This window comes from Taudactylus pleione, unplaced genomic scaffold, assembly GCF_031769625.1.
Source record: "Taudactylus pleione unplaced genomic scaffold, aTauple2 ptg000978l, whole genome shotgun sequence".
Lineage (NCBI taxonomy): Eukaryota > Metazoa > Chordata > Amphibia > Anura > Myobatrachidae > Taudactylus > Taudactylus pleione.
This window is the reverse complement of record NW_028285379.1, coordinates 1,089,498-1,115,624: the sequence shown is the minus strand read 5'-3', so window position 1 is coordinate 1,115,624 and position 26,127 is coordinate 1,089,498. Positions and strand designations below refer to the sequence as shown.

The 26,127-nt window shown below is 44.4% G+C and overlaps 1 protein-coding gene across 1 annotated transcript in view; it reads left to right on the top strand.

The window, feature by feature from the left end:
• LOC148454568 (uncharacterized) overlaps nucleotides 1-15,634 on the top strand; it is a 56,450-nt gene extending 40,816 nt beyond the window's left edge. The window contains exons 4-5 of the mRNA XM_088460773.1: nucleotides 13,821-13,875; nucleotides 14,518-15,634. Coding sequence (XP_088316899.1) covers nucleotides 13,821-13,875; nucleotides 14,518-15,345 — 883 coding nt within the window. The 3' untranslated portion in view covers nucleotides 15,346-15,634. The remainder of the gene's footprint in view (nucleotides 1-13,820; nucleotides 13,876-14,517) is intronic.
• Nucleotides 15,635-26,127: the final 10,493 nt, after the last annotated feature.

The following is a 26,127-nucleotide window of genomic DNA, read 5'->3' as shown; positions in this document are numbered from 1 at the left end:
GTGTGCCAAAGTACAAGCAATAAACTAAAATATCTGCGCTAATACTGAGGAGAATTGATACAAGCAGATCACCACCAAGACAAGAATATATAAAGAATATAAACAATTTAATATAATAAATTAATAATTTGACCGGTCAAAATAGCAACAAACATAATATAATCACATACAATAATTGATATTAGACTTTTAAGGATCAGATGTATATAGGATTACAAATGAATCCCAAATTGATCTCATGCTATTCCATATTGAAATTATAATTAGCAAAAGTCTGAATAGAATAAGACAGATCTGAAAAAATCCGCTGGAGGAGGTGGATCAAAAATTGTAAAAATTTATATATATATAAACAAATTTATTTTTAAAAAACATAAATGTTAATCCATAGTGTCCGCATCTATGTAATGTTAGAAAATCTTCAGTCTCACCTGGTAAGATCAACTGTGTAATAGGAATCACGGGTAACCTGTATCCTCGCTTTAAGTGAGCATATCACATCCACAACTCATGATCCTGTACACGCAAGTGAATAGCTGTGAGCATCGGAGGAGGCTCCGGAGAGACGGGATGTAAGCGGCTCCTTAATGTTCAATGTACCAGTGTTAGTCCGGCCGCGTCTCAATCCTGCCTCAAACTCCTGGTAGCCAGCTGTTGTCCGGCGGTACCACAAATCTCACGTGCCGGTGAGGGGATGATAGGATCAAATGTTAGATGCCGATGTACACTACAGGTGGGTCCAAAGATAAGTTCACTGACGCGTTTTGCTCCGTAAAGCTGGGGCTTTTTCAAAGAGTGAATTCACCTGGCGTTTGAGGATACAGGTTACCCGTGATTCCTATTACACAGTTGATCCACCTCCTCCAGCGGATTTTTTCAGATCTGTCTTATTCTTTTCAGACTTTTGCTAATTAGAATTTCAATATGGAATAGCATGGGATCAATTTGGGATTAATTATTGTATGTGATTATATTATGTTTGTTGCTATTTTGACCGGTCAAATTATTAATTTATTATATTAAATTGTTTATATTCTTTATATATTCTTGTCTTGGTGGTGATCTGCTTGTATCAATTCTCCTCAGTATTAGCGCAGATATTTTAGTTTATTGCTTGATTTTATAAAGATAAGAAACACTTTGTAAAACTGAAACGTTGACAAGTGGAACAATTGGTGTTGTGTCACCGGCTTTTTTCGATTAAGCAAGACCTGTGAGTGCTGTGGACATTTTATACCACATTACCGAGGGCACCCAGGCACCTACCTATAGTGGAGGAGTGCCAACCACACTGCTGATTGTGTGTGTGTATGTATATATATATATATATATATATATATATATATACACAATCTTAGAGATATATATATATATATATACTATATCTATCTCTGTGTGTGTGTGTGTGTGTATATGTATATGTGTGTATATATATATATATATATATATATATATATATTTTCCATAGACAAAAGCCTTACGGTTTCACGTGTCCCATTAAGGCTTCTTAAACATGATCTGGAAATTCACACAACCTATTGATTTTCTGCCACTCAAACTCCAAACAGCAATGAAATTACGATCATTAAGGCTGTCGCCTTAATGGACGTGTTCCTTGCATAATACAGATATGGTATGCCATCACACCCTGTAGTTAACTGCAGATTCAGCACTCTCACAGAATGAGATTGCTGTCACTCACAAAAGGGTGGAGCTGCTAATTCACAGAATTGTGTGCTCATTGGAATATACACATGCAGTCTATGCAGAACATAGAGCTGCGCAGATGAGATCAGAGTATGGTGGATCGTAATTTCATTGCTTTTTGGAGTGGCAGAAATTCAGTAGGTTTTGTGAATTTTCAGATCCTGTCTAAGAAGCCTTAATGGGACATGTGAAACCGTAAGGTTTTTTGTCTATGGAATTTCATAGCTTTTTTAAAATGTATTATCAGGGTTTGGATGAGTAACCCGGGCCACCTGCAGGGGAGAAGGGCAACAAAATGGTATTCTAACGCAGGTGGAAGAGGGGACAGCACACAGGAGGTGGTTTGGGAGGTGCAGAGTGTGAGATGGCTGTAGGCGTGTGGGCTAGTGGCGGCAGCAGCAGTGTTGCAGAGCAGTATCAGCGGTGCAGTGCAAAGGGGGCATCAGTGGGTGACAGAGGGCTCATTGGTAGTGTGTATGCACCTGAGAAAATCAAATCAATAAGTCACAGATGCACGAACACAACAGTGAGATCCTTCTATGCTTAAAAAATTTAATGTGTAAAATATAAAAGGTGCCCCCCAAACAAAACACACCCAGCCCCGAGCTGTTAACAGCCAGTACTGGTTGTGCTTAAATACAGGGGACAAATGATGTAAGGTTCCCCTGTACTTAAGCACCACCAGCACCGGGCTAGTGAAACACAGGCCTGGTTGCCAAAATACGGGGGACAAACAATGTAGGGGTTCCCTGTACCTTGTGCAACCAGCACTGGGCTCTGAACCGGCCTTGGTTCTGGAAATACAGGGGGAAACAAATGCATAGGGTCTGCCTGTATTTACCGGAACCAGCACCGGACTCTTTCTAGCTGGGGGGGTGATGCCTCAGCCAGGGGAGCCCTTTCGCCAGGCCCCCCAGCGGAAGCATCACCCCTGACTGCTAGTCAGCCAAGTCCGGGGGTCCCTGGGAAGCTGAGAACCCCCCCCAATAAAGGGGTCCCCCTCTCCAGGGCACCCCAGGCTGATAGCCCGGGGCTGTCCCCAGCACCCCTGGGCGGTGCGTGCTGGGTTGATTGTGTTGTATGGTGCATATGAAAATATAAATATTGTCTTATGCAGTAGTACTACAGGTACCAGTACTACAGGTACCTTTATTGGGGGGGTACCAGCTCCCCAGAGATCCCCAGCCTGGGCTGACTAGCGGTCAGGGGTGATGCTTCGGTTGGGGGGCCAAGTGAAAGTGCTCCCATGGCTGTGGCATCACCCCCCGTTAGAGAAAGTCAGATGCAGGTTCTGGTAAATACAGGGGGATCCTACGCATTTTCCCCCCCTCTATTTCCAGAACCAGGGCGGGCTCAGAGCCCAGTGCTGGTTGCGCTGAATACGGGGGATCCCTACGTCATTTGTTTCCCGTACTTTGCCAACCAGGGCTGGTTCTGACTAGCCTGTTGCTGGTTGTGCTTTATACGGGGGACCCCTACGTCATTTGTCCCCTGTATTTACCACATCCCGTAGTGGGTCTTCAAAGCCCGGTGCAGGTATTATGGATCTTCCAAATATGAGCATTCATCTGTGTGCTGCTACCTCCCCGGGGTCCTAACACCTGCACCACCACTGCCGCTAAGGCCTGCTACCATTCCCGGGTCCTGGCCGCAGCTAATGCCTGCTACCCCCCGCGCCTTTCCCCCGGGTCCCGCTGCAGCTAATGGCCGTTCTTTTCCCTGACCCCACCACTGCTAAAGCTCGCAAACGATGGCCATCTTTTTTTTTTTTAAACAATTTTTATTGATAGGTTTGCAAGTAACATAAATACATCTGAGTTTTGTATAACTATAAAATATAGAATGGTCAACAGTCATAAAACATTTGAACATCACAAATATATCCAATCGAGTCATCATCAGAGTCAGTATATTTGACAATATCTTAGAAGATTCCAAAATGAACATACAATCCAACCCTCAAAACAATCTGAAATTCAAAAGGGAGGAGTGCTATTGCTAAGAACCTCCAGGTTATACCAAGAAGTGAATTGAAAACATTTCCTCAAATTTTCTTTCATTACTGGGGATAGATTGTGTATGTATGGGAGCCATGTGTCAAAGAACCGTTTGACCTGCTTTTCTTTATGCAATGATGCCTCAGACCAGTCCATTAAAAATAAAAAGGAAATTCTAGGGTGTAATAGTGTTATGGATATAGGATCTGATGAGATCCATTGAGATAAAATTGTCTTTTTAGTGGCTGCTGCCAATTTTGCAAGTAACACATGATTACCTTTGGAGGGGCCATGAACAGTATCCTGGGGGTGAATATCCCAAAAAGCCCAAGTTTTAGTGACTACAAACTTAATCTTAAGTGTATTATTGATATAACTTTGAAGATTCATCCATAATGCTTGCACCTGAGGGCAGGCCCATAGACAGTGTATAATATTAGCCTCTGGGGTTCCACACTTATTGCAGTTGGAAGTGGAAGCCTCGCCAATGAGGAACTTCAACTTTGGTGTAAAATATGCCCTATGATTTTCTGATGCATTTCAGTATATGAAATTGAGATTAATTGTTTATTTAGTTTGACATAAGAAGCTAATATGGTTTTCAATGAAAGCTCAGGGAAGTCAATTTTCCATTTTAATAATCCCACATTACCGAAATTTATATTAAGTCGCGAACGCGAGTTCGCATATATCTGTGAGGTAGAATAGAAGTTCTCAGGTCTACAGCGCACCATGTTATCCAATCCGCATTCCATGTCCCTCTCACCTAACCCATGCAATATTGATTGTACATAACTTAAGGCTTGTAAAAATGGAAATAAAGGGATTGTAATAGATGGGTGTAGGTCTTGTAATTGAGAACGCATTAGTGGATTCATAGTATCTGCATTTAAAAATTGATAAACATATTTAAGGCCCTTATCATGCCATATCTTAAATATCAGAGATGTTCTATGGGGACAAAAGGCTGGATTGCCCCAGAGAGGTAAAAATAAAGATGCATATCTAGATATTTTCCGTTTAGAACGGACCAATCTCCATGCCATACAAGTAGCATAAAGTAATAAATTATCTTTAACTTCTGTTGGTAGAGATTGTGGAGGTGTATGTAAAAAAGAGATTAGATTCCAGTCAGGAATAAAAGCTTGTTCCATAGATCTTATGGTATAATTGTTAGCCCCCCCTATCCAGTCAATGGCGATTCTATAATTGGCCGCCAAGGCATAGGATTGGAGACATGGCAAATTGACACCACCTAAATCAGTCGTCTGTTGCAATTTGAATAGTGATATTCTGGGACGTTTATCTGCCCAGATAAATTTTGTTAGGGCTTTGTTTAGCAGTTTCAGGTCGTTCTTTGATGTTATAAGAGGAAGCATTTGGAGAACATAGAGTAACCTCGGGAAACTAATCATTTTATATAGATGACACCTACCAGTATAGGACAAAGGAAGATATCTCCATTTCGTAAAGTCTGAAAAAATCTTTTGTAATAATGGTGTGTAATTTGCAACATATAGGTGGGAGGGATGCGTAGTAATCTTGATTCCAAGATAAGTAATGCAATCAGCAGCCCATCTGAAAGGGAAAGAATCCCCCCAACCCAGTTTTGCGTCAGGAAAAAATGCCAGTGCTTCAGTTTTAGTGTAGTTGATTTTAAACCCAGCTACTGATTCAAAGGTATGAAACAAAGAGACCAGGGAAGGCATAGCCACTTTCGGGTTTGCAAAGTATAGCAGGAGATCGTCAGCAAATGCTGAAAATTTTATTTCTATCTGACCAAATTTAATACCCTGCCATCTGGTCTCTTTAATGAAATGTCGAAGGAGGGGATCAAGGGCCAAATTAAATAAAAGCGGGGACAATGGGCAGCCTTGCCTTGTACCACGAGATAAATAGATAGAGCGTGTATTTAATGAGTTAATAGTCAAAAAGGCGGTTGAATTTTGGTGTAGACTGTTAAAGACATGTAAGAAAGCAGGGCCAAAGTTTTGGTAATTAAATATTCTAATAAGATGAGACCAAGACACTCTATCAAATGCTTTGTCCGCATCACAGCTAATCACTATGTTCCCCCTTTCTTTCAGCTGGTCTGTTTTGATCATGGTAGCAAACAATATGCGGATGTTATGAACAGAGTGACGGGTTTTTATAAAACCTGTTTGTGCCGGGTGAAGTATTTTGGACAAAATAGGTTGGAGACGTATAGCTAATATTTTTGTGAAAATTTTGACATCTTGGTTTAATAGAGAGATGGGTCTATAGGATGACACCTGAGTAGGATCTTTGTTTAGTTTTGGCAGCATTATAATTCGAGCTGTGTTAAAACCTGGAGGGGATGAATTACCTGCAAGAATGGAATTATATAGTGTTGAAAGATGTGGTACAATGTGTGAGGAGAGAATTTTATAGTAGGCTGCTGAGAATCCATCTGGACCTGGTGTTTTGCCTGTTGGCAATGATTTAATTACTGATTCTATTTCTAAGTCTGTTATAGGAGATAAGATAGCCTCTCTATCGTCGTTATCGAGTTTATGAAGACCCGCTTGTCTCAAAAATTCAATTCCCTGTGTAGGTTCATCAGGGGGTGCTTGGTATAAAGAATCAAAAAAGGTAAGAAAGGTGTCATTAATCATTTCTGGATTAGTGCTAAGTGACCCAGCAGAAGTTCTTATAGAGGAAATATGTTTGCGGTTAGTAGAGGACCTTATTAGATTTGCCAACAATTTACCTGGTCGATTATCCCATCGGAAGTATCTGTTTTTCTGATAAGTCAGATTCCTTTGGGCTTGCTCCGTACAAAGAGTATCTTATAAAGCCTTAGCTTCCCTGTAGGATTGTCTATTTACCTCAGAGGGATCATTCAATAAATCAGAGTAGGTAGACGTTACAGTAGCACTAGCTTGTTGGAATCTTTGTTGTAATTTTTTCTTTTTAAAAGATACATACGCAAATAAATGTCCTCTTAAAACTGGTTTGGACGCCTGCCAGAGAAGATTAATATTCTGATTATGAGCAACATTATCTGTTAAATAATTTTTAAAATTATGAACTAGTTGTTGTTGAAAGTCTTCCGAAGAGGCCAAATAGTCTGGGAATCGCCAATTAAAAGAGGAAAAACATGGAACCTCCAACTTAATAGTAAACCATACGGGTGCATGGTCTGAAATTAATATGTCAGCTAAGGCAGCATTTTCAACCCTATGACATAAGGTCCCTGGTATCAACCAATAATCAAGCCGAGAGAAAGAGTTATGTGGATGCGAAAAAAAAGAATATTCTCTAGAATCTGGATTTAAATGTCTCCATGGGTCAATTAGTTGGAAAGACTCTATAAGCAATGATAAAGTAGACGGCATTCCACGTCTACCTCCGGTCTGTCTAGGCCCACCCGAAACATCCAATGAGGAATCAAATGCTACATTAAAGTCACCTCCTAAAATCAAGGAACCTTCTAGCCAGCCTTGTAAAGCTGCATAGATGTCTGAGAAAAAGGAAGCATTAGGACCTGGAGGGGCGTATATACATGCAAAGGTGAAAATCTCGTTTTCAATATTCACCTTCAAAAATAGAAACCTCCCCTCTGGGTCTATCCACTCCTCTAATATATTATAATTAATGGAATTACCAAACAAAATAAGCACACCCCGTGTTTTCGTAGTGAAGGACGCACTTTTGTATTCTTGTATCCAATTATCCCTCAAAGTATTAGGGTCATCTAATTTCCAGTGCGTTTCTTGTAAAAAAAACCACGTCGGGGCGAAATTTCTTAAGATGACATAGTATCTTTTTCCTTTTAACAGGTGAGTTTAACCCCTCTACATTCCAAGATAAGAGTTTAATGGATCTTTTGGTTAGGACATTAGGATTGTCAGTTATTGGCATAGTAGACATTAACCAACCCCCATTTTGGGAAACATGAAAAAAGAAACTTCTCTATCCGGTTCCCTTACCCTGTCCCAGCGAGCAGAGAAGGGGGCAGTCATGGGGAATCCCTGATAATGACCGATGACATGAACAATCAAAGCAAACCCAGTGTGGACATAGGTTGTTTTCTACACATATTTGTGCTATCTATCAAAATTTTTACATATTTGAAAAACCCAGTTTGGTAGCCCCTGAGGGCATCCCAACTTAAACCAGTAATCAAAAATATTAGAAGAGCACAACCCTAAAGGTCGGAATACATATAAATGAAAAACATACATATTCAGCAAAAATACATAACAAAGATACACCACAACTAAATGCAGCGGTAACAGTGACATAATATATAAAAATAACATATGGAAAAGGCAATAGAGATATGTCAAACAGACAATAATGTAATACTTATCAACTCTCCCAATGGTCAGTCATTATCGTCCAGGGTAGAATGAGGAGAGAGAGATCCCAGGGACTGAAGAAAATTCTGTGCTGACTTTGGGGAGTCGAAGTAATGTGGCTTTCCAGCGTGAAAGATTCGCAATTTAGCTGGATACAAGAGCGCAAAACGGACGCCTTTAGTAAACAGTTCCTTGCAAACCGTGGAAAATTCTCTTCTCTTTGTGGAGACCTGAAAAGAAAAATCTTGAAACAACAGCAATTTGAATTCGTCGTAGTAAACGCCTGTAGATTTGCGGTAAGCCTCCAATATTTTAACTTTGTCAAGATAGTTCAGAAGCTTGAAAATGACAGGTCTCGGACGTTGTTGAGTATTCTGACGATCCGGACCAATACGATGCGCCCGTTCCACCAAGATGGTTGAGGAGGTAGATGATATACCCAGTGTTTCAGGAAGCCATGTAGATACTAGGTGGAGAAGATCTTTTGGTTTCACTGATTCAGGGAGACCTATAAGACGTAAATTGTTTCTTCTGTTACGGTTTTCCATATCTTCAAGTTTGTCATGAAGAGCCGCCACAGTGGAATCATGTGATTGGAGAAGAGATTTTGCCTCATGTAATTCGTCTTCCAATGTAGAGATGCGATCCTCCGCCTCTGTCAGCCGCTGGGAATGTTGTGTGAGTTGCGCAGTTGCAGCCGTAATTGCCTCTGTTAGTGGTGCTAATTTTATATCAAGTAAGGGTGAAATGATGTCTGATATTTCTTTAGCTTTTTGTACAGATTGGGAACTGTATTTATCGGTGTCAAATAGAGCATCAATTGAGTCATCCCTTTTAGAAGATATTGGAGAAGAAGAAGCATCAGATGCTGAGGCTTTGTCCTTATTACACCCAGTTTGCGAGCCTCTAGGACCCCTGGGGGTTTTTGCCACATATTTTTCCATTATAGACACCAAGTGTAGAGAGGTTCTTGTGAGAAGAGAAGGGCAAGGGATACTGGCGTGTCTGTTGATTAAAGTGGCGTTCCTTGTTAGGATATATGTAGAATAGTACAAGGCGTTGTCTGCAGAAGAGGGACTGTGAGCAGGAAGTCAAAATAGGCGCCGTCTATTTCCCCTGGCCGCAGCGAGCACCCTGTCAATAGATGAGAAACAGCCACCAGAAATTACGATAAAATGGCCGCAGCGCAACATGCCACAAGGCCGTGATCCGGTGGTATAGAGAGCAGGGAGCCGGCGTTGATGTGAGCGCCTTGCCTGAGCTTATCCCTGGTTGCTGTCCAGTAGGATTTATTTATTTCTTGGGTCAACAGTGAAACAGGGAGCTTCTCTAAAAAAAGGGGCCGCTATATTTGGCCCGCCCACTGGAAATCTTTGATGATATATTCTGAGGCACTGTTCCTTTAAATCTTGAGCTTACATCATGCTGACACAAGAGGGAGCTAGACCCTCATGTATGGAGTGAACAAAGTTATAAGGTGCAATATGATGTAATAAAACTGTAGGTGCAATGCAAGGGTAATATAGTCCCCTCCTACAGATTTACCTTCCTTCAGCAGAGAGGTAGAAGAGTCACCCAGAGGTCCTCATTTAACACAGCAGCGGCAGCAGGTTAATGGAATGGCGCCGGACACAGAGCAGCCAGTGACCAGGCATGTATATGCTAAAGAGAGTGGGCAGCCTCCAGCACTCAGCGCTTGCAGGGTAGAGGAGAGGGTCTAAAATGGCGTCCCCCCGAGATTTGCGTCTCCGATCACGGGCCTTTCCAGGGGTCTCCTGATGATATAGGCTGCCTATCCCACTTCTCCAGCCAGACAGCGAGGGTCCCGTTGGGATATGGTGGTTGTGGTAGTGTCGGGCGGCGATCGGCGATAATCGCGGCAAACTCGGGCCCGGCGCCAAAATCGAGGCCGCGGCTTCTGGAGGTGGAGTAGGCCGCAAAGGCCCCAGAGGTGTAACTCTGTCCTGGGTGCCAGCCAGGAGGTCAGTGAGGCCCCGTGTGGGTAAGTTTGGGGAGAGGACCCTCTGTAACGACAGGGGTCGGCGGGAACAGGTGGATTTGCAGGGTAGTTTAGGGAGCTGTAGTGAAGCACCTCTTCCCCGCTTGCCAGTCAGGCCACGCCCCTACAATGGCCATCTTTGTGCACCCAAGTGAAGCCACAGTGGATACACTTGCTGGAGGCTCCTACTTAGGCTGCGCAACAAGTTGAAAAGTCCTATCTATTCAATGGTGCATTCTTGAGGTAATAGTTTAAAAACTGTAACTTTCTAATTTACCTGAACCCCAAAAGAACGTACAGTACCCTGACACAATAGCTACCTAATAAAACAAACCCCAAGTCTATATTCCACCCCTACCCTGAGTTACGCCTTCCCAAATATCCCCCATAGAGAACAGCAGAAAAGTGGTCCTACTTGAGATTGTCAGAAAAATGTGACAGTTGGAGCTTTAGATTACTCCCAAATCCCCATTTATTATGTTTTTGCCCTGAAATTTGGCATGTAGCACCAAGCGACAGTTCTACCCGCCCGTGCCAAATTTCAGATCCATACCTACAACAACTTTTTTTTTTTTTTAATATATCTTTTATTGAAGCAATGCACAAAAAACATAAACATTTCTTACAATGCGATAATACATGTACAAAATCAGATACAGTTAGACCCAATGAAACAGTTATTACATATGGCATAAAAATAAAGCTAGTGATGGTGACAATGAAACAATACACCTTCATTTTCTACATAGTTTACAACGAATAGGCTTGTTCAGATATTAAAGTACAAACATTATAAATCATCGATTACTCAATTAAACAAAATAAACAACACATAATACAAATAGAAATAAACTGAGGAATAAGAAAATAAAATGAGATAAAATAAAATTTAAATTAAATAAAATTTGCTCTCTACCCCCCCCCCCCCCACTCCTATCCCAAGTCAGGGATCGGGATCGGTGGAACACCTTCAATCTCCCGCAAAAGATACCAGGATGTATATCGTATGGAGTTTCTAATTTGATCTTGAATACTCGTGGAAAGAGTTGAAATAAAACTTTCCCACATCTCAAAGAATTTTTCAGTTTTAATCTCTTTGTCATGTACCCCCTCCACCCAGGCCATACGAAATAAATAGAACAGTTTTGCTTTAAAAAGGGATAGGGTGGGAGGTTCTGGGTGTATCCACACCTGCAGAATAGACTTACGAGCGGAAGCACTGACCGCCAATAATAGACGACTACCACCTCATGTAATTCTAGTCCCACTTGGAAGAATGCCAAATAAGGCCCATTCAGGCGTCATAATCATGTGATTAACCAGGTGTTCTTTAGAGTAAGTTAGTACTTGTAGCCAGAATCTACGAATTAATAGACACAACCATAAACAGTGAAATAAATCAGCTTGAGATTGACCACACTTAAAACACGAATGAGATGTTGAGAGACCAATCACAAATCTTCTATGAGGGGACAAACAGGACCTGTGCAGAATATTCAAAAACATCTCTGTATACATGGTGGAAGATAAAGTATAACAAGACTTGTGGTGAGCTTTTAATAAGTCTTCCACCTGCAAGTTAGGAAGCTGTAAGCTCCGTGTTTGAGGCCCTTCCTGAGAAGTAGAGTAGTCTAAGAGATGTTGAAAATGATTATAAGCTATAGAAATCGCCTAAATGGTGCCTGTTGTAGCAAGGTATCCAAAGGGTTTGACCAATCATTTTGGGAGAAACATCTAATGGTTTGGCTAACATAATTTTGGGCTAGAAGAAAGGCTACAGGGTATGCAGCCAACACTGGGAATTTCTCTGTTGCCTCTCGAAACGTGAGGGACCGTTTTGCCGACACATCCACCAAACATCCAATGTTAATCACTCCCTCCACCCTCCATATGTTAAAGGGATGTCTAACCATTCCCTCCTGGAAATCGGGATTACGTATAAAAGGAAGATAAAGAGATTTATGTGCATGTAAGTTATGTTTATGCCGCAAACTATACCACAGCCTCCTGGGGGGCCAAAGCAGCGGGTTCCCTCTCATATGGTTCGGCACCTCCTGATCATGGAGGTGTAAGAATGACACCAAGTCTCCCCCCTCTAGAAATTCCCTCTCCAAAGAAGTAGTTGAGTAGACCTCCTTGTCATGAAGCCAATCTTTAAGGTAACGCAGAAGAGCCGCTTGTGAATACCACTGCACATTTGGAAAATTAATTCCACCATTTGATTTAGGTTGTTGTAGTTTTAATAAGCCAATGCGCGGTCTTTTTCCTCGCCAAATAAATTTTCGGAATAGAAAATGAGCATGAGTAATTTCTTTGGGAGTGAGAGGCAATGGTAAAACCTGCATTAAGTACATGAGACAGGGAAAAGTTATAATTTTGATTAGGTTTGCCCTGCCAATGTATGAAACAGGGAGGGACTTCCAACTCTCCAGCTCCGCGGCTATCCTACTTAATTGTTGGGTATAATTAAGGCTATAAATGAGACCTGGTTTTCTAGGAATCTTCACTCCCAGATAAGTAATGTGATCAGAGCACCAGGAAAGTGTGATATTATCTGTCCCCACATTGTTAGATACATTTCGACCCAATCGAAGAGCAGTTGACTTAGCCCAATTAACTGCAAAACCAGATACTTCTCCAAATAAACGCAATTATTCAATAATATATGATAAAGATTCCGATGGGTTAGAAATGTATAACAGAATGTCATCTGCGAATGCGGTTAGTTTTATGACTCTGGAGCCAATGGGGATACCTTTAATGATATCATCTCTTTCTATTATACGTAGGGGAGGATCAATAGCTATATTAAACAGGAGTGGGGAAAGCGGACAACCCTGACGGGTGCCACGGGACATGAATAAAGGTTCACTACAATATCCATTTAAAAGTATGGAAGTGGACGGGTACATATAAAGATATCGGATAAGACTTATAAATGTGGGGTGAAAATTTCGACGAGAGAGAATAGAAAACAGATGCGGCCACAGGACAGTGTCAAATGCTTTAGTTGTGTCTAAGCTTATTAAAGTATTTTTGCTACCAATGTTTTGAAAAGAAGCAATCACTGCGGCCACAGCTGCTCTCACCCCCCTGACAGAATGAACGAAACCTAGTTGATGAGTGGTGAGAATCTGGGAAAGAACAAGTTGGAGTCTATCCGACATTATTTTGGACAACAATTAATGTCCGTGTTAAGCAGGGTTATAGGACAATATGAATCAAGAAGTTGAGGGTCACGCTGAGGTTTGGGAAGTACAATAGTGTGGGCAGAATTAAAATGAGGCAATGGTGAGTTATTGTGGAGAATATCATTGAACAATTCAACCAAAGCAGGGGCTACCTGGGGTACCTACAACAACTTTTGAGATGCAGCGCCTTAAACACCATGCCCCCCATCTCCAGAATTCTTTTTGGGAGAATTGCAGTTTTTTAGATGTAGCCTTAATACAAGGGCACGACTGTGCCCTTAATAATAATATATATATATATATATATATATTATATATATATTATATATATTATAATATGAAACATAAAACCATCCACGTACCAGGCCAAAGTCATCACCGTGCCCTGATAATAGAATACACGACACTACATTGTGCTTGGCCCCTGGGTCTCATGGTCCGTACTATATGTGCAGCCTTGTATCTGGACAAGTAAAACCCATGTACTCTCCCTATTCTTATTACGATTATTATCCTTATTACTAAGCTGTTATCTGCCATTGTGATGATGCGACCACTGACTGAGATGGTTACATAAATAACGCGTTTCTTTGTTCTCCAGCAAACATAAAGAGCCCATGGTGCTTACCAGGAGGAAAATGCTGGCACAGGACCAGGTAATGACCAGCAGGGAAGATAATTAGACAGGGGGACAGATTACCTGCGAGATCACATCAACCACTTACAGTATCTCCCAGCCATGTGTCTGTGACGCTAAAGGTGAAACGCGCCGCACCATAAGCCTTGCTGGGGCACGCAGTCACTATGTCATCATTCATAAGGTCTACGCCAGAATATGATGAATACATGGTGAAAATAACAATAATAGACAGGTTATGCTTAGGCTTCGGTTTAAAAATTGCTTGCCAACACCTTGTGCATGTCAGCATGTTGACTATGTTGAAATATGAATGTCACGTGATCCTGACGACATAATATACCGAGCCCTTGTTGGCACCAATATAGTAACAAAATAATAAATAAAAGTATTAATTTACAATGCGGTAATAATATGGGTCACTCATCAAATATTGAGATATTCAGTTCTACCCAATCATGATAGATAATTTCTTATTTTAGTCACCTATATATTGTTAGATATTTACCATCATTACTGGTGTTACATGGAGACAGACAGACAGACAGTAATTCAGTTCCTTTGCCATAATTGGAGGTCTCAGTGGACCTGAAATAAATTAGTTAAGTTATATTTCAAGTGATTTATTATTGAGTCATTGATAAAGTTTATTTTCTTCTAGGAAATCCAGGAGATGAAGATTCTCGGTTACAGAGATGCCAATTTCGAAGCACAGGACAGGAAACGGCAAATCCATTCCCCCATAAATACGGAGCTCATAGAGGGGGATGAACCGCGTATTAGATGTCAGAGGAACGAAGTGGCGACTCAGACTGCGCCCGTCTTCTGCTTCAACACCTTAGATGAGATTGTGGAATTTCTGAACCGCTGCAGTAAATCGGAGGAGCACAGCCCCATAGCAATGTCCCTTACTGATGACCCTGCCGATGAGCCAGAAGATGACATTCTGGCTAATGATGACCACATGCAAACACTGAAACTGGAAATTGAGGAAGATGATGATGATGAAGATCAGCCTATTGTCTCTCATCTTTCCCCTAACGCTCCTGTAAGATATGCCTCAACCTCCTGTGCTCGCTTCCCCATCATCAAACGCAGAAGAAAGCAGCGTTTTCACTGTGACTGGCAGGGCCCAGTGACCGTCATCAGTTCCCCAAATGTGCCAGCTCGAGCCATGGAGCTTAGGGTGGACGAAGACCTTGCTATGTCTATTCGACGACAAGTTGATGTGAACAACCCAGGACCTTTTGGTTGGCAGCTGGCAAAATTATTGTTTTCAGAGGAGGAACTCTATGGGCATAATTTTAATGGGACAGATCAAAAGATGCCGCTCAGCCCAAGACGCGTCCATGCCATCCAGCATGCCTTCCATGACTACTTCCCTAAAGACATTGCAGACGAGGCCCTTGCCAAAGGTCGCACCGCCATCAACCAGGGTATAAGGAACATGTTTTATGTTCGCAACCGTAGAGATGAAGATTATTCATAGGTCCATGTAGGTTCTAACTGAGACTCTACAGACACAGACGCCCCTGTCCTCATTCAGACAAGATTTATTTGGCACTAACAATTTCAGAGCTACAATAATCTCATATAACCTGTGGACAAGACGCACTATTACCAGTGAGTGATGTAGTGCGGGACAGATCATTATAATGTACAGTCTGGGACAACCCATTATAATTTAGCATAAAACATGTATGTAGCTGTGTGAAGAGTTTTTGCTCTCATATTATTGAATATACATAAATGATTCCCATCTTCCACCGAGCTCTCACCCCTTACCTAGCAGTCTCTTATTATCCACAGAACTATACTCTATTACTGTACTTCCATCCTAAAGAGACCCCATATAATAACTCCCATCCTCCGCAACTGTCTAACTCCCGTCCTCTGCATCTCTCTCACTCTATATCTCCCATCCTCTGCATCTCTCACTCTCTAACTCCCATCCTCTGTATCTCTCTCACTCTCTAACTCCCATCCTCTGTATCTCTCTCACTCTATAACTCCCGTCCTCTGCATCTCTCTCACTATATAACTCCCGTCCTCTGTATTTCTCTCACTCTATAACTCCCGTCCTCTGTATCTCTCTCACTATATAACTCCCGTCCTCTGTATCTCTCTCACTCTATAATTCCCGTCCTCTGTATCTCTCTCACTCTATAACTCCCGTCCTCTGTATCTCTCTCACTCTATAACTCCCGTCCTCTGTATCTCTCTCTCTATAACTCCCGTCCTCTGTATCTCTCTCACTATATAACTCCCGTCCTCTGTATCTCTCTCACTATATAACTCCCGTCCTCTGTATCTCTCACTCTATAACTCCCGTCCTCTGTATCTCTCTCGCTCTATAACTCCCGTCCTCTGTATCTCTCTCGCTCTACAACTCCCGTCCTCTGTATCTCACTCTATAACCCCCGTCCTCTGTATCTCTCTCACTATATAACTCCCGTCCTCTGTATCTCTTTCACTATAATTCCCGTCCTCTGTATCTCTCTCACTCTATAACTCCCGTCCTCTGTATCTCTCTCACTCCCTTCCTCTGTATCTCTCTCACTATATAACTCCCGTCCTCTGTATCTCTCACTCTCTCTCCCATCCTTTGTATCTCTCTCGCTCTATAACTCCCGTCCTCTGTATCTCTCTCGCTCTACAACTCCCGTCCTCTGTAACTCTCTCGCTCTACAACTCCCATCCTCCGCAACTGTCTAACTCCTATCCTCTGCATCTCTCTCACTCTATATCTCCCATCCTCTGCATCTCTCACTCTCTCTAACTCCCATCCTTTGTATCTCTCTCACTCTCTAACTCCCATCCTCTGTATCTCTCTCACTCTACAACTCCCATCCTCTGTATCTCTCTCACTCTACAACTCCCGTCCTCTGTATCTCTCTCACTCTACAACTCCCGTCCTCTGTATCTCTCTCACTCTACAACTCCCGTCCTCTGTATCTCTCTCACTCTATAACTCCCATCCTCTGTATCTCTCTCACTCTATAATTCCCGTCCTCTGTATCTCTCACTCTATTACTCCCGTCCTCTGTATCTCTCTCTCTATTACTCCCGTCCTCTGTATCTCTCTCTCTCTATTACTCCCGTCCTCTGTATCTCTCTCACTCTATAACTCCCGTCCTCTGTATCTCTCTCACTCTACAACTCCCGTCCTCTGTATCTCTCTCACTCTACAACTCCCGTCCTCTGTATCTCTCTCACTCTACAACTCCCGTCCTCTGTATCTCTCTCACTCTATAACTCCCATCCTCTGTATCTCTCTCACTCTATAATTCCCGTCCTCTGTATCTCTCTCACTCTATAACTCCCGTCCTCTGTATCTCTCTCACTCTATAACTCCCGTCCTCTGTATCTCTCTCACTCTATAACTCCCGTCCTCTGTATCTCTCTCGCTCTATAACTCCCGTCCTCTGTATCTCTCTCGCTCTACAACTCCCGTCCTCTGTATCTCACTCTATAACCCCCGTCCTCTGTATCTCTCTCACTATATAACTCCCGTCCTCTGTATCTCTTTCACTATAATTCCCGTCCTCTGTATCTCTCTCACTCTATAACTCCCGTCCTCTGTATCTCTCTCACTCCCTTCCTCTGTATCTCTCTCACTATATAACTCCCGTCCTCTGTATCTCTCACTCTCTCTCCCATCCTTTGTATCTCTCTCGCTCTATAACTCCCGTCCTCTGTATCTCTCTCGCTCTACAACTCCCGTCCTCTGTAACTCTCTCGCTCTACAACTCCCATCCTCCGCAACTGTCTAACTCCTATCCTCTGCATCTCTCTCACTCTATATCTCCCATCCTCTGCATCTCTCACTCTCTCTAACTCCCATCCTTTGTATCTCTCTCACTCTCTAACTCCCATCCTCTGTATCTCTCTCACTCTACAACTCCCATCCTCTGTATCTCTCTCACTCTACAACTCCCGTCCTCTGTATCTCTCTCACTCTACAACTCCCGTCCTCTGTATCTCTCTCACTCTACAACTCCCGTCCTCTGTATCTCTCTCACTCTATAACTCCCATCCTCTGTATCTCTCTCACTCTATAATTCCCGTCCTCTGTATCTCTCTCTCTATTACTCCCGTCCTCTGTATCTCTCTCTCTATTACTCCCGTCCTCTGTATCTCTCTCTCTCTATTACTCCCGTCCTCTGTATCTCTCTCACTCTATAACTCCCGTCCTCTGTATCTCTCTCACTCTACAACTCCCGTCCTCTGTATCTCTCTCACTCTACAACTCCCGTCCTCTGTATCTCTCTCACTCTACAACTCCCGTCCTCTGTATCTCTCTCACTCTACAACTCCCGTCCTCTGTATCTCTCTCACTCTATAACTCCCATCCTCTGTATCTCTCTCACTCTATAATTCCCGTCCTCTGTATCTCTCTCACTCTATAACTCCCGTCCTCTGTATCTCTCTCACTCTATAACTCCCGTCCTCTGTATCTCTCTCACTCTATAATTCCCGTCCTCTGTATCTCTCTCTCTATTACTCCCGTCCTCTGTATCTCTCTCTCTCTATTACTCCCGTCCTCTGTATCTCTCTCACTCTATAACTCCCGTCCTCTGTATCTCTCTCTCTATTACTCCCGTCCTCTGTATCTCTCTCTCTATTACTCCCGTCCTCTGTATCTCTCTCTCTCTCTATTACTCCCGTCCTCTGTATCTCTCTCACTCTATAACTCCCGTCCTCTGTATCTCTCTCACTCTATAACTCCCGTCCTCTGTATCTCTCTCACTCTATAACTCCCGTCCTCTGTGTCTCTCTCACTCTATAACTCCCATAATAAATATTAATAATAAAAAAATTTTAAAGTACAGGACTCACACACATACTGTATGTAATGATTTAAAACTTTGTTACACATTCTTCTACAGCTCTGATTCCATGAGGAAAATGTTGTACTTTGGCTGACAGAACCTGTGATTCCTTACACTAATCATCGGGCGGTGATGCAGAAAATACATCAGATATCGGATGCATGCGCAGTGTAGTTTATGAAAAGCGACACCTGGTGGACTAAAAGTTGTATTACACGCTATGACTTTTTTCAGCGCCACGGTATGTTACGTTGCAATTAATACTGAAAGGTGTGACTCTAGGTGTACCATGTGGTGCGAGATGCAGGGCGCGCCATATGGCGTATGGAGCACCAAACAAGCTGGGGCCGTCTGTAACCTGCAATAGTTATCAAAACTGAAAAAAACTTTTCTAAAGCAAAACATTCAGGTCGCTGATTGCAGCAATGTTTAAGTTCTTTTTAGAATAAATGCTGGGTACTGTGAGGTCAGGACACTGCGATGATGGTGATAAATAGCCTTACACTGTTCTGTCCCTGGTCTCTAAGGGGCATATTCAGTTGAGCATGAGGTTTAGCGAGGGAAAAAACCTCACGCCCCTCGGTCCAATTTTGGATTACCTCGGGTATGCGCGTTCCCGATACTCGCGGTATCCAATTTAAAAAAAGGTTGCGGGGTTTTCAGCTCTGTGAACCCTGCGCAGTGTAAACAAATATATAAGAAAAAATCTACACTTACCTGCCCCGGCGTCTCCAGTGGCCTCCACTTTATCTTCTCAGTGGGGAGGGGGCTACTTGGAGTTCCAGGGGCTACAGGGAGATGTAGTTTTCTCAGTACCCATTACGGGTAGGGCATACATACACTTGAACACACACACACCGTTTGCCGCCAGGGTCTCAGAGCAAGTCCTGCTGATTTTTTCTAAAATGAACTATTCGGTACTTTCCCCACCCCTGTGTGTATGTGTAATACCCTGGTAGGTGTAATTCATGGTGTGTATACAACTCACTAACCTCTTGATTCTTCAGCCAAGTTGTTTCCACTTTAGATGCGCTAATGATGGCGGAGCTATGGAGGTACAGGACCGGTCTCTGGTGTGGCGTACGAGGCCTCCATGAGGTCGTGTTATTTGCAAGAAATTAATTTGAGTAAAGGAGCACTGCCCGCGGGACGGGCGCACCACAATGACAAGCAATATAAACACTGCCCGCAGGACGGGCGCACCACAATGACAAGCAATATAATCACTGCCCGCAGGACGGGCGCACCACAATGACAAGCAATATAAACACTGCCCGCGGGACGGGCGCACCACAATGACAAGCAATATAATCACTGCCCGCAGGACGGGCGCACCACAATGACAAGCAATATAAACACTGCCCGCGGGACGGGCGCACCACAATGACAAGCAATATAAACACTGCCCGCAGGACGGGCATACCACAATGACAAGCAATATAAACACTGCCCGCAGGACGGGTGCACCACAATGACAAGCAATATAAACACTGCCCGCAGGACGGGTGCACCACAATGACACACAATATAATCACTACCCGCAGGACGGGCGCACCACAATGACACACAATATAATCACTGCCCGCAGGACGGGTGCACCACAATGACACACAATATAATCACTGCCCGCAGGACGTACTCACCACAATGACACACAATATAATCACTACCCGCAGGACGGGCGCACCACAATGACACACAATATAATCACTGCCCGCAGGACAGGCGCACCACAATGACAAGCAATATAAACACTGCCCGCAGGACGGGCGCACCACAATGACAAGCAATATAAACACTGCCCGCAGGACGGGCGCACCACAATGACAAGCAATATAAACACTGCCCGCAGGACGGGTGCACCACAATGACACACAATATAATCACTGGCCGCAGGACGGACCCACCACAATGACACACAATATAATCACTGCCCGCAGGACAGGCGCACCACAATGACAAGCAATATAAACACTGCCCGCAGGACGGGCTCACCACAATGACACACAATATAATCACTGCCCGCAGGACGGGTGCACCACAATGACACACAATATAATCACTGGCCGCAGGACGGACCCACCACAATGACACACAATATAATCACTGCCCGCAGGACAGGCGCACCACAATGACAAGCAATATAAACACTGCCCGCAGGACGGGCTCACCACAATGACACACAATATAATCACTGCCCGCAGGACAGGCGCACCACAATGACAAGCAATATAAACACTGCCCGCAGGACGGGCTCACCACAATGACACACAATATAAACACTGCCCGCGGGACGGGTGCACCACAATGACAAGCAATATAATCACTGCCCGCGGGACGGGCGCACCACAATGACACACAATATAATCACTGCCCGCAGGACGGGTGCACCACAATGACACATAATATAATCACTGGATATGCAGCTCATCAATAATCACTTATGTATCATTATACTCTACTGTACTCAGTCTATGGATCACTTTTACATGCACCATGGATCACGTAATAACAGGAGAGACTTTCCAATGTTATACACAGAAGTATAAATCACTTTCAGACATTACATTTAGGAAAGAAATGACTTTTCCGATGTATTGGTAATATCACTATTCATGTAGTATCCTGTAATATAACACCAGGCAGATTACTGTAACAATATTCCTGGGATATGGTTCCGGTATACATGAGCTTAGGGTGTGAGATCCCAATATAAGAAGGGATGTACAGTATACACATATACATAAAGCCCTTAAAGACACAGTAGTGGGAATGATCCTGAGTGACATGGACACTTCTCCTTAGGATAACTCAGGTGCTGGCTGAAGCTTGCAATGTTCTGCACCACAGACTGGAATCTGCTTCCTTTTAATTAAAGGTAGATTAGTTGTCCCATAGCTAAACTAGTGTCTCCCTTTACTACTGACTTGTCCAGGGGCCAGGACACAATACGGGGCGGTGTGGGTAAGTGCTCACTCAGTCCTGGTAGGTGCTGGTTCTCCGGGTCTCTCACACACGTTACTGGATCAGGCTGCAGGGTCACTCTTTAGGTGCAGGCAGGGCTTCCCTCTCTGCATTAGCTCTTGCCTGGGTGCTGATAGCAGGACTTCCCTCTCTGCATTAGCTATTGCCTGGGTGCTGGTAGCAGGGCTTCCCTCTCTGCATTAGCTCTTGCCTGGGTGCTGATAGCAGGGCTTCCCTCTCTGCATTAGCTATTGCCTGGGTGCTGGTAGCAGGGCTTCCCTCTCTGCATTAGCTCTCGCCTGGGTGCTGATAGCAGGGCTTCCCTCTCTGCATTAGCTCTCGCCTGGGTGCTGATAGCAGGGCTTCCCTCTCTGCATTAGCTATTGCCTGGGTGCTGATAGCAGGGCTTCCCTCTCTGCATTAGCTCTCGCCTGGGTGCTGGTAGCAGGGGTTTCCCTCTCTGCATTAGCTATTGCCTGGGTGCTGATAGCAGGGCTTCCCTCTCTGCATTAGCTATTGCCTGGGTGCTGATAGCAGGGGTTTCCCTCTCTGCATTAGCTCTCACCTGGGTGCTGGTAGCAGGGGCTTCCCTCTCTGCATTCGCTATTGCCTGGGTGCTGATAGCAGGGCTTCCCTCTCTGCATTCGCTATTGCCTGGGTGTTGATAGCAGGGGTTTCCCTCTCTGCATTAGCTCTCGCCTGGGTGCTGGTAGCAGGGGTTTCCCTCTCTGCATTAGCTATTGCCTGGGTGCTGATAGCAGGGCTTCCCTCTCTGCATTAGCTATTGCCTGGGTGCTGATAGCAGGGGTTTCCCTCTCTGCATTAGCTCTCGCCTGGGTGCTGGTAGCAGGGGCTTCCCTCTCTGCATTAGCTATTGCCTGGGTGCTGATAGCAGGGCTTCCCTCTCTGCATTAGCTATTGCCTGGGTGTTGATAGCAGGGGTTTCCCTCTCTGCATTAGCTCTCGCCTGGGTGCTGGTAGCAGGGGTTTCCCTCTCTGCATTAGCTATTGCCTTGGTGCTGATAGCAGGGCTTCCCTCTCTGCATTAGCTATTGCCTGGGTGCTGATAGCAGGGGTTTCCCTCTCTGCATTAGCTCTCGCCTGGGTGCTGGTAGCAGGGGCTTCCCTCTCTGCATTAGCTCTCGCCTGGGTGCTGGTAGCAGGGGTTTCCCTCTCTGCATTAGCTATTGCCTGGGTGCTGATAGCAGGGCTTCCCTCTCTGCATTAGCTATTGCCTGGGTGCTGATAGCAGGGGTTTCCCTCTCTGCATTAGCTCTCACCTGGGTGCTGGTAGCAGGGGCTTCCCTCTCTGCATTCGCTATTGCCTGGGTGCTGATAGCAGGGCTTCCCTCTCTGCATTCGCTATTGCCTGGGTGTTGATAGCAGGGGTTTCCCTCTCTGCATTAGCTCTCGCCTGGGTGCTGGTAGCAGGGGTTTCCCTCTCTGCATTAGCTATTGCCTGGGTGCTGATAGCAGGGCTTCCCTCTCTGCATTAGCTATTGCCTGGGTGCTGATAGCAGGGGTTTCCCTCTCTGCATTAGCTCTCGCCTGGGTGCTGGTAGCAGGGGCTTCCCTCTCTGCATTAGCTATTGCCTGGGTGCTGATAGCAGGGCTTCCCTCTCTGCATTAGCTATTGCCTGGGTGTTGATAGCAGGGGTTTCCCTCTCTGCATTAGCTCTCGCCTGGGTGCTGGTAGCAGGGGTTTCCCTCTCTGCATTAGCTATTGCCTTGGTGCTGATAGCAGGGCTTCCCTCTCTGCATTAGCTATTGCCTGGGTGCTGATAGCAGGGGTTTCCCTCTCTGCATTAGCTCTCGCCTGGGTGCTGGTAGCAGGGGCTTCCCTCTCTGCATTAGCTATTGCCTGGGTGCTGATAGCAGGGCTTCCCTCTCTGCATTAGCTATTGCCTGGGTGCTGATAGCAGGGCTTCCCTCTCTGCATTAGCTATTGCCTGGGTGTTGATAGCAGGGGTTTCCCTCTCTGCATTAGCTCTCGCCTGGGTGCTGATAGCAGGGGTTTCCCTCTCTGCATTAGCTATTGCCTGAGTGCTGATAGCAGGGCTTCCCTCTCTGCATTAGCTATTGCCTGGGTGTTGATAGCAGGGGTTTCCCTCTCTGCATTAGCTATTGCCTGGGTGCTGATAGCAGGGGTTTCCCTCTCTGCATTAGCTCTCACCTGGGTGCTGATAGCAGGGCTTCCCTCTCTGCATTAGCTATTGCCTGGGTGCTGGTAGCAGGGGTTTCCCTCTCTGCATTAGCTCTTGCCTGGGTGCTGATAGCAGGGTTTCCCTCTCTGCATTAGCTCTTGCCTGGGTGCTGGTAGCAGGGCTTCCCTCTCTGCATTAGCTCTTGCCTGGGTGCTGGTAGCAGGGGCTTCCCTCTCTGCATTAGCTCTTGCCTGGGTGCTGGTAGCAGGGCTTCCCTCTCTGCATTAGCTCTTGCCTGGGTGCTGGTAGCAGGGGTTTCCCCTGTTGCTGTGGCAGTATCCTCTGCCCTTGTGTGGTTACAAGTGTGGCTGGGACCCCCTCTTTACTTAGTCCTTCTCTGCTCTTCACACAACACTTTCTCTTCTCTGCACTAGTGATGGGTAGTTCACTCAGTTCATAGCTCTGGCAAAGATCAGTTCATCAGGATCTAAAACAAGTGGGAGGAGTTAGACACAGTGGGCGGAATTCAATTGTATTCGCGGCCCGCATCTCCCGTCTAAAGTGACAGGAGATCGCGGGCCGCTATACAATTGTCCAAGATGTTCGCGCTGATCGCGCCCATAGAGGTCAGGTTTAGCCGCGTAAAGCAGCTAAACCCGACCAAAGTGCTGGGCGCGATCGCGAAAAGTGATGTTTGGGCGCCCAAACATGTCACTTTTCGCACATTTCAGCTCTCATCCCCCAGGGGGTGCGAGCTGAAATGTAGCGCTGGCTGCTGATTGCGCCCGACAGGAGCAAGAATAGAATAGCTCCGTCGGGCGCGATAGCGGCTAGAAATAATTGAATTCCGCCCAGTGACAGAGAGCACAGCAGCTCCATTAGGCATGAGTCAGTACTGCTAAACGACCACAGGGGGCACTGCTATGCTCAGACTATGTGTGTGACTGTGCAGCTCATTGAACTAGATTCGGGCATTCTAGATCACTCGTTCCAATAGGTCAATGACTCAGTGACTCATGTGGAGCTGATTGAAATATATATTGTCATAATGACTCGTTGAGTAGTTCAAAAGTCACATGATACATTCCCCATTAGCTCTCCCAAATACAGTTATGAGTCAGTACTGCTAAACGACCACAGGGGGCGCTGCTGTGATCAGACATATGCATTGTATGGATCTGATGTATATTGTCAGGATTCATTCTCCTAGTATATTAATTCACTCCTAATCAGCTTAATACACAGTGCTGCATGCTACTGTATATACTGTACTTCTGTTTACTCTACAAGACATAGGGGGAGATGTATCAAACCTTCAAGAGCGATAAAATGGAACCGATCAGCGTCTGTCATTTTATAGACTATGCTTTGCAGAACTTCTTTACGTTATCTCTCTCTCTAAGGTTTGATACATCTTCACCCTATCTTTACTGTACTCAGCTCAATTTTATAGGTGTGATGTATAAAACATTCTAAAGACAGGTAAAGAACTTGCCCATATTGAGACCATCCCCCTATTTTTATGTGGAGGCTGTAATCCCACCCGCCCTATTGTTAATCTAGAGTAGCTCTGGTGTGCATTACGTGACATTAATGGGTGCAATGAAAAAATGAGGCAGAGTTTTTTTCCTTGTAATTACTGTATTTAAAAGATAAAAAAAAGTGACACATTACAATACTCTGCATTTGGGTCTCTCTCACTTGTATATTATGGAAATAAAAAATCTAACAATTAAATTAACATTGCAGAGCTAAACATGTCACTACTACTAGTAGTTTGTTATATATTGCTTTTTTAAAATATTATAAGATCAGACATATTAAACATAGCTGACCATATGAACAAGACTATAACTCACCTAATGAGCTAGTAGAAGAAATCCCTACTGTGTGTAATAGACTAGTTCTAGGTTTCCAATCACTTCTCTCAGCAGTGATTGTAATGACCTAAATGAACTACATGAACTGATCACCAGAATGAACTACATTTCCCATCACTACTCTGCACTACTCAGCTCCCATCAGATGCAGGGCACATGTATCACCTTCCTCTGAGAGTGGGGACCCCAGGCATGGAATGTTGCCCTGGACAGAGCATCCAATCAGGGGAAGGGAATGAGGATTGCAGCTTGCAACATTGTATTGTCTCTAGCTGCATTAACCCATTTTGTCCCTGTTATTTCTGTAGAGGTGAGCTGTGTGGAGCACGCCTCAGCCTTGCTGGCTACAGAAGCATGCTGGAACCTGTAGTTCCACAGGTTTCTATGGGGGTACCACATATGTCTGATCAGTGCTTTCCCCGCCCCTGTGTGTATGTGATCCGATGCTTTC